We start from the raw sequence: 10,000 nt of genomic DNA, 5'->3' as shown, positions 1-10,000 counted from the left end.
CCTTTTCGGGAGCTGAATTTGATGAAAGGGGACAAACACACTTTGATTGAACTTGTCAATCACTTCTCAATGGAAACCAAACAATCAAGAATCTCCAACTACGACAAGTACAAAGTTCTGTTCATCTTTGATGGTCTGGATGAGTGCCGACTGCCCCTAGACTTCCAGAAGAACAAGATCTGTTGGGACGTCACAGAGTCAACCTCAGTGGATGTTCTGCTGACAAATCTCATCAAGGGAAATCTGCTTCCCTCTGCTCTCATCTGGATAACTACCCGACCTGCAGCAGCCAATAAGATCCCTTCAGGGTGTGTTGACCAGGTGACAGAGGTACGAGGGTTCAATGACCCACAGAAGGAGGAGTACTTCAGAAAGAGATTCAGTGATGAGGAGCTGGCCAGCAGAATCATCTCACACATAAAGACATCAAGGAGCCTCCACATCATGTGCCACATTCCAGTCTTCTGTTGGATTTCTGCAACAGTCCTCGAACACATGCTGAAACATAAGAGAGAAGAGATGCCCAAGACTCTGACTGAGATGTACACACACCTTGTGGTGTTTCATACCAAACAGAAGAATGAAAAGTATCTTGGGAAAGAAGAGACAGGTCCACACTGGAATAAAGAGAGCATTCTGTCACTGGGAAAACTGGCTTTTCAACAGCTAGTGAAGGGCAATCTGATTTTCTATGAAAAAGACCTGAAAGAGGCTGGCATTGATGTCAATGAAGCCTCTGTGTACTCAGGATTGTGCACACAGATCTTTAAAGAGGAATGTGTTCTGTACCAAGACAAGGTGTACTGCTTTGTTCATCTGAGCATTCAGGAGTTTCTGGCTGCTGTGTATGTGTTCCTCTCATTCATCAACAAAAATGAGAATCTCATGGACAAACAGCAAACAAAGTCCAGTATCTTTTCTCTGCTGTACAGAGACAAGTCTGAAGTTTCTTTCTACAAGAGTGCTGTGGATAAAGCCTTACACAGTGAGATGGGAAACCTGGACCTTTTCCTCCGCTTCCTTCTGGGCCTCTCACTGGAGTCCAATCAGAAGCACTTACGAGGTCTACTGACAAAGACAAGAAGCAGCTCACAGAGCCATGAAGACACAGTGAACTACATCAAGGAGAAGATCAGGGAGAATCCCTCTCCAGAGAGGAGCATCAATCTGTTCCACTGTCTGAATGAACTGAATGACCATTCTCTAGTGGAGGAGATCCAAAGCTACCTGAGCTCAGGAAGTGTCTCAAAACCCAACCTGTCACCTGCACAGTGGTCAGCTCTGGTCTTTGTGTTGCTGACTTCAGAAAAGGAGCTGGATGTGTTTGACCTGAAGAAATACTCCAGATCAGAGGAAGGTCTTCTGAGGCTGCTGCCAGTGTTCAAAGCCTCCAGTGCATTTCTGTGAGTACATAAAATGACATATAAAATCTAATCATCAGGAAGAAATATTCAGGTTAAAGAAAAATATGCATTATAATATGTGTATAATATTACATTGAAAACATTGAATAAATGCATTGATTTTCACATTAGTATAACAATATGACCATACAATTGTAGCTGACGGAAGATGAATCTATATGTTGTTTGAGAGAATAAACCAAATGCATCTTCCATTGTCCTTCAACACTACTGGTGTTAACTAAACAGTGTGTTTGTGAAGTCATGATGATCTCGTTGCAGGCTGTCAGGCTGTGGAGTCACAGAGGAAGGCTGTGCTTCTCTGGTCTCAGCTCTGAGGTCAAACCCCTCACACCTGAGAGAGCTGGACCTGAGCTACAATCACCCAGGAGACTCAGGAGTCAGACTGCTCTCTGCTGGACTGGAGGATCCACACTGCAGACTGGAGAAACTCAAGTATGTAGAGGGTTTATGTCAATGTTCATATCAGACATGTTTGACTTTTCAGGCTAGGTAATACAAACATTCTGACCACCACTTGGACAAAGTTATATGCTGACTGTGTGTCCAGTGTGTGTGTGTCGTGTGTGTGTGTGTGTGTGTGTGTGTGTGTGTGTGTGTGTGTGTGTGTGTGTGTGTGTGTGTGTGTGTGTGTGTGTGTGTGTGTGTGTGTGTGTGTGTGTGTGTGTGTGTGTGTGTGTGTGTGTGTGTGTGAATAAATGCATTGATTTTCACATTAGTATAACAATATGACCATACAATTCTAGGACACAGAAGAAGAATATATATGTTGTTTGGGAGAATTAACCAAATGCATCTGCCATTGTCCTTCTACACTAAATTAACCTCTATGGGCTAGGTGGGACGCTTGCGTCCCACCTACGTAACAGCCACTGCCAGCCTGTGGCGCGATTTTCAAAACCTTAAAAATCCTATTACTTCAATTTCTCAAACATATGACTATTTTACAGCCATTTCAAGACAAGACTCTCGTTAATCTAACCACACTGTCCGATTTCAAAAAGGCTTTACAACGAAAGCAAAACATTAGATTATGTCAGCAGAGTACCAAGCCAGAAATAATCAGACACCCATTTTTCAAGCCAGCATATAATGTCACCAAAACCCAGAAGACAGCTAAATGCAGCACTCACCTTTGATGATCTTCATCAGATGACAACCCTAGGACATTATGTTATACAATACATGCATGTTTTGTTCAATCAAGTTCATATTTATATCAAAAACCAGCTTTTTACATTAGCATGTGACGTTCAGAACTAGCATACCCCCCGCAAACTTGCGGGGAATTCGCTAACATTTTACTAAATTACTCACGATAAACGTTCACAAAAAGCATAACAATTATTTAAAGAATTATAGATACAGACCTCCTCTATGCACTCGATATGTCCGATTTTAAAATAGCTTTTTGGTGAAAGCACATTTTGCAATATTCTAAGTACATAGCCCAGGCATCACGGGCTCGCTATTTAGACACCCGGCAAGTTTAGCACTCACCATAATCATATTTACTATTATAAAAGTTTGATTACCTTTTGTTGTCTTCGTCAGAATGCACACCCAGGACTGCTACTTCAATAACAAAGGTTGGTTTGGTCCAAAATAATCCATCGTTATATCCGAATAGCGGCATTTTGTTCGTGCGTTCCAGACACTATCCGAAATAGTAAAGAAGTGTCGCGCGCATGGCGCAATTCGTGACAATAAAATTCTAAATATTCCATTACCGTACTTCGAAGCATGTCAACCGCTGTTTAAAATACATTTTTACGACATTTTTCTCGTAGAAAAGCGATAATATTCCGACAGGGAATCTCCTTTTCGGCAAACAGAGGAAAAAATCCCAAAGGCGGGGGCGGTCGGGGTCACGCGCATAAGCCCAGTGTCCCTTGATCGGCCACTTGAGAAAGGCGATAATGTGTTTCAGCCTGGGGCTGGAATGACGACATTCTGTTTTTTCCCGGGCTCTGAGCGCCTATGGACGACGTGGGAAGTGTCACGTTAGAGCAGAGATCCTTAGTAAATGATAGAGATGGAAAAGAAGTTCAAGAAATGGTCAGACAGGCCACTTCCTGTAAAGGAATCTCTCAGGTTTTGACCTGCCATTTGAGTTCTGTTATACTCACAGACACCATTCAAACAGTTTTAGAAAATGTAGGGTGTTTTCTATCCATATGTAATAAGTATATGCATATTCTAGTTACTGGGTAGGAGTGGTAACCAGATTAAATCGGGTATGTTTTTTATCCAGGAGTGTCAATACTGCCCCCTAGCCCTAACAGGTTAACAATGTGTTTGAAGTCATGATCTCTTTGTCAGGCTGTCAGGCTGTGGAGTCACAGAGGAAGGCTGTGATTCTCTGGTCTCAGCTCTGAGGTCAAACCCCTCACACCTGAGAGAGCTGGACCTGAGTAACAATGACCTGAAGGATTCAGGAGTGAAGCTGCTCTCTGCTGTACTGGAGAATCCCCACTGTAAACTGGAGACTCTGAGGTCAGTATTATCAGATATGAAAGTACTTTATGCATGTAGTTCTCCCATTTGAAAAAGTCGTAATTATTCGGACATATTACTTATAGTGTATTAAAGTAGTCATAAGTTTAGCATGTTGTCCCATATTCCATGCCTGCTGTCACGTTTCTCTAAGACAGAACCCAGAAGCAGACCAGGACAAGGTGAGTAAAATGAAGGTGAGTATTTATTGGTAGTCTTGATGTGTAATTTGAGTGATCCAGGAGACGGAGCGGGAGCAGAGGTGAGTTGATGAGAGTAGATGGGTGGATTCAATGACGTCACTGTATCCACCGACGGCCAGTCAAGGGAGTTGAATGTTCCGGGAGGATGACTGTAGACAGAGTAAACGGGGGGGGGGGGGGGGGGGGGGGTAACCAGTAACAAGACCAAAACAACAAGACTAGCTCAGGTAACATGAGGCTGTTCGTTGCTAACGATCCAGCAGGGAATGGATGTCAGCTCAGGGCTTATGAAGAGGTGATGATCAGGACCAGGTGTGCAGAAGGTTGATGAGATGCAGGTGTAGGGTAATCACTAGATCTCCCGCCTAACTTCGTTGCCTAGCAACCAGACAGGGTAATAATATCACTAGATCTCCCGCCTAACTTCGTTGCCTGGCAACCAGATAGGTTCCTGAACGCACCCTTAGACTCCAAACAGAAAACAGTCAGCTCAGGCAGAAACAGACTCAGGAAGCGGGATTCCTGACACCTGCAGTGAGGCTTGTGATTCTACTAACTTGTTGAATTCATTTGCAGTTGGTCTTGGTTGTGTTTTGGATGATGTTTTTCCTAATAGATACTGAATAGTAAATAATGTCCTGTCATTTTGGAGTCACTTCACTTCTATTGTCAGTGACTTCTACATTCATGTGGATGCTACCATGATTATGAATAACCATGAATGAATCGTGAATGATGATAAATGAGAAACGGAGGCACAAAGATCAAACCCCCTCTGTTACTGGTAATGGTGAGAGGTTAGCATGTTTTGTTGTAGCCTCTGTTATTGGTAATGGTGAGAGGTTAGCATGTTTTGTTGTAGCCTCTGTTATTGGTAATGGTGAGAGGTTAGCATGTTTTGTTGTAGTCTCTGTTATTGGTAATGGTGAGAGGTTAGCATGTTTTGTTGTAGCCTCTGTTATTGGTAATGGTGAGAGGTTAGCATGTTTTGTTGTAGCCTCTGTTATTGGTAATGGTGAGAGGTTAGCATGTTTTGTTGTAACCTCTGTTATTGGTAATGGTGAGAGGTTAGCATGTTTTGTTGTAGCCTCTGTTAATGGTAATGGTGAGAGGTTAGCATGTTTTGTTGTAGTCTCTGTTATGGGTAATGGTGAGAGGTTAGCATGTTTTGTTGTAGCCTATGTTATTGGTAATGGTGAGAGGTTAGCATGTTTTGTTGTAGCATCTGTTATTGGTAATGGTGAGAGGTTAGCATGTTTTGTTGTAGCCTCTGTTATTGGTAATGGTGAGAGGTTAGCATGTTTTGTTGTAGCCTCTGTTATTGGTAATGGTGAGAGGTTAGCATGTTTTGCTGCAGCCTCTGTTATTGGTAATGGTGAGAGGTTAGCATGTTTTGTTGTAGTCTCTGTTATTGGTAATGGTGAGAGGTTAGCATGTTTTGTTGTAGACTCTGTTATTGGTAATGGTGAGAGGTTAGCATGTTCTGTTGTATCCTCTGTTATTGGTAATGGTGAGAGGTTAGCATGTTCTGTTGTATCCTCTGTTATTGGTAATGGTGAGAGGTTAGCATGTTTTGTTGTAGTCTCTGTTATTGGTAATGGTGAGAGGTTAGCATGTTTTGTTGTAGCCTCTGTTATTGGTAATGGTGAGAGGTTAGCATGTTTTGTTGTAGCCTATGTTATTGGTAATGGTGAGAGGTTAGCATGTTTTGTTGTAGCCCCTGTTATTGGTAATGGTGAGAGGTTAGTATGTTTTATTGTAGCCTCTGTTATTGGTAATGGTGAGAGATTAGCATGTTTTGTTGTATCCTCTGTTATTGGTAATGGTGAGAGGTTAGCATGTTTTGTTGTAGCCTCTGTTATTGGTAATGGTGAGAGGTTAGCATGTTTTGTTGTAGCCTCTGTTATTGGTAATGGTGAGAGGTTAGCATGTTTTGTTGTAGCCTCTGTTATTGGTAATGGTGAGAGGTTAGCATGTTTTGCTGTAGCCTCTGTTATTGGTAATGGTGAGAGGTTAGCATGTTTTGTTGTAGTCTCTGTTATTGGTAATGGTGAGAGGTTAGCATGTTTTGCTGTAGCCTCTGTTATTGGTAATGGTGAGAGGTTAGCATGTTTTGTTGTAGCCTCTGTTATTGGTAATGGTGAGAGGTTAGCATGTTTTGTTGTAACCTCTGTTATTGGTAATGGTGAGAGGTTAACATGTTTTGTTGTAGCCTCTGTTAATGGTAATGGTGAGAGGTTAGCATGTTTTGTTGTAGTCTCTGTTATTGGTAATGGTGAGAGGTTAGCATGTTTTGTTGTAGCCTATGTTATTGGTAATGGTGAGAGGTTAGCATGTTTTGTTGTAGCATCTGTTATTGGTAATGGTGAGAGGTTAGCATGTTTTGTTGTAGCCTCTGTTATTGGTAATGGTGAGAGGTTAGCATGTTTTGTTGTAGCCTCTGTTATTGGTAATGGTGAGAGGTTAGCATGTTTTGCTGTAGCCTCTGTTATTGGTAATGGTGAGAGGTTAGCATGTTTTGTTGTAGTCTCTGTTATTGGTAATGGTGAGAGGTTAGCATGTTTTGTTGTAGACTCTGTTATTGGTAATGGTGAGAGGTTAGCATGTTCTGTTGTATCCTCTGTTATTGGTAATGGTGAGAGGTTAGCATGTTCTGTTGTATCCTCTGTTATTGGTAATGGTGAGAGGTTAGCATGTTTTGTTGTAGTCTCTGTTATTGGTAATGGTGAGAGGTTAGCATGTTTTGTTGTAGCCTCTGTTATTGGTAATGGTGAGAGGTTAGCATGTTTTGTTGTAGCCTCTGTTATTGGTAATGGTGAGAGGTTAGCATGTTTTGTTGTAGCCTCTGTTATTGGTAATGGTGAGAGGTTAGCATGTTTTGTTGTAGCCTCTGTTATTGGTAATGGTGAGAGATTAGCATGTTTTGTTGTATCCTCTGTTATTGGTAATGGTGAGAGGTTAGCATGTTTTGTTGTAGCCTCTGTTATTGGTAATGGTGAGAGGTTAGCATGTTTTGTTTTAGCCTCTGTTATTGGTAATGGTGAGAGGTTAGCATGTTTTGTTGTAGCCTCTGTAACTTTCTCTCTCATTATTATTGATGATTCATTCATGATTTGTATTAATCATGTTATCATCAGGATTAATTTAGTAGTGTTTAGAAACATGTTATCTACTCACTTAGACAGAAGATTAATCCAGTCATCATCCACCATTTTATTATTGGTGCAAAACACAACCAAAACAAACTGCAAATAAGACCAACTAGTTTACAACCAAACACTAATCTATTGACTACTTTATTACACTATAAATGAATTGGTCAGAATACTTATGACTTCTTCAAATAGGGGGACTAGATACATGAACTGCTTTCATTTCTAAACGGTGAAACAGATATGTATGAAAATATCCTCAAATAAAAGGTGACATTTTATACTGTCACCTCATATGAAACATTTGATCTGAAATCCAAAATATTGGAGTTTAGAGCCACATTTAAAATGTTATCTTCACTGTCAAAATAGATATGGTGTGGACTGTATACTCAATACAATCTAAATCTGATACCTCACTGTCTGTCTTTTGACTGATACTGCTTTTAAACTGGTCTGGTCAGTCTACTCAAATATTTGTACTATATATGTTTCTATCTGCAGGCAAAACTTTGATAATTTGTAATTTCTAATATGATACCTTAATTTCTGAATAGATATGGCAGGTTTCATGACTGATATATCTGAATATGTTGAAGAAATATACTGCCACTATTTTCACCACCAAAGAATAGCAGTGTGATTTTAATATGATTTGACTCTATGCAGGCTGTCAGGCTGTCTAGTCACAGAGGAAGGCTGTGCTTCTCTGGTCTCAGCTCTATGGTCAAACCCAACACATTATTTGTAAATGGGTAACAGCGTAAACAGAGAAAGCTAAGCGTATCATTTTAATACAACCTGTCTGTCATTGTATTTCTTCTGTGTTGGCAGACTCACTGGCTGTAAACTCACAGACACATCCTGTAAAGTGTTGGCCTCAGTTCTCAGTTCAAACCCCTCACACCTGAGAGAGCTGGACCTGAGTAACAATGACCTGAAGGATTCAGGAGTGGAGCTGCTCTCTGCTGGACTGGAGGATCCACACTGCAGACTGGAGACTCTGAGGTCAGTATTCCTGTAGTTGTTCAACAAGTGTTTTGTTGTAGCCTCTGTTATTAGTAATGGTGAGAGGTTAGCATGTTTTGTTTTAGCCTCTGATATTGGTAATGGTGAGAGGTTAGCATGTTTTGTTGTAGCCTCTGTTATTGGTAATGGTGAGAGGTTAGCATGTTTTGTTGTAGTCTCTGTTATTGGTAATGGTGAGAGGTTAGCATGTTTTGTTGTAGCCTCTGTTATTGGTAATGGTGAGAGGTTAGCATGTTTTGTTGTAGCCACTGTTATTGGTAATGGTGAGAGGTTAGCATGTTTTGTTGTAGCCACTGTTATTGGTAATGGTGAGAGGTTAGCATGTTTTGTTGTATCCTCTGTTATTGGTAATGGTGAGAGGTTAGCATGTTTTGTTGTAGTCTCTGTTATTGGTAATGGTGAGAGGTTAGCATGTTTTGTTGTAACCTCTGTTATTGGTAATGGTGAGAGGTTAGCATGTTTTGTTGTAACCTCTGTTATTGGTAATGGTGAGAGGTTAGCATGTTTTGTTGTAACCTCTGTTATTGGTAATGGTGAGAGGTTAGCATGTTTTGTTGTAGCCTCTGTTATTGGTAATGGTGAGAGGTTAGCATGTTTTGTTGTAACCTCTGTTATTGGTAATGGTGAGAGGTTAGCATGTTTTGTTGTATCCTCTGTTATTGGTAATGGTGAGAGGTTAGCATGTTTTGTTGTAGCCTCTGTTATTGGTAATGGTGAGAGGTTAGCATGTTTTGTTGTAGCCTCTGTTATTGGTAATGGTGAGAGGTTAGCATGTTTTGTTGTAACCTCTGTTATTGGTAATGGTGGGAGGTTAGCATGTTTTGTTGTAGCCTCTGTAATTGGTAATGGTGAGAGGTTAGCATGTTTTGTTGTAGCCTCTGTAACTCTCTCACTCATTATTATTCATGATCTTTCTCAATCATGGTAGTCACAGGCTTGATGTAGTCATTGCAGTCAAAGAATATGGGACCAAATAATAAACTTTTGACTAATTTAATACACTATGAGTGAATTGGTCAGAAAACATATGACTTTTTTAAATAGGGGGACTAGATGCATGAAGTGCTTTCATTTTTCTAAATGGTGAAACAGATATGTATGAAAATATCCTCAAATAAAAGGTGACATTATATACTGTCACCTCATATGAAACATTTGATCTGAAATCCAAAATGTTGGAGTTTAGAGCCACATTTAAAATGTTATCTTCACTGTCGAAATAGATATGTTGTGGACTGTATACTCAATACAATCTAAATCTGATACCTCACTGTCTGTCTTTTGACTGATACTGCTTTTAAACTGGTCTGGTCAGTCTACTCAAATATTTGTACTATACATGTTTCTATCTGCAGGCAAAACTTTGATAATTTGTAATTTATAATATGATACTTTAATTTACGAATAGATATGGAAGGTTTCAGGACACTGATGTATCTGAATATGTTGAAGAAATATACTGCCACTATTTTCACCACCAAAGAATAGCAGTGTGATTTTAATATGATTTGACTCTTTGCAGGCTGTCAGGCTGTCTAGTCACAGAGGAAGGCTGTGCTTCTCTGGCCTCAGCTCTGAGGTCAAACCCCTCACACCTGAGAGAGCTGGACCTGAGCTACAATCACCCAGGAGACTCAGGAGTCAGACTGCTCTCTGCTGGACTGGAGGATCCACACTGCAGACTGGAGAAACTCAA

At 40.6% G+C, this 10,000-nt stretch overlaps 1 protein-coding gene across 1 annotated transcript in view; it reads left to right on the top strand.

The window, feature by feature from the left end:
* LOC145867085 (NLR family CARD domain-containing protein 3-like) overlaps positions 1 to 1,671 on the top strand; it is a 13,764-nt gene extending 12,093 nt beyond the window's left edge. The window contains exons 7-8 of the mRNA XM_082971130.1: positions 1 to 542; positions 1,653 to 1,671. The exon at positions 1 to 542 is cut by the window's left edge and continues 389 nt beyond it. Coding sequence (XP_082827256.1) covers positions 1 to 542; positions 1,653 to 1,671 — 561 coding nt within the window. The remainder of the gene's footprint in view (positions 543 to 1,652) is intronic.
* Positions 1,672 to 10,000: the final 8,329 nt, after the last annotated feature.

The sequence above is a fragment of the Salmo salar genome, unplaced genomic scaffold (assembly GCF_965601325.2).
Source record: "Salmo salar unplaced genomic scaffold, fSalSal1 ptg000206l, whole genome shotgun sequence".
Lineage (NCBI taxonomy): Eukaryota > Metazoa > Chordata > Actinopteri > Salmoniformes > Salmonidae > Salmo > Salmo salar.
This window is presented reverse-complemented; position numbering and strand designations above follow the sequence as displayed.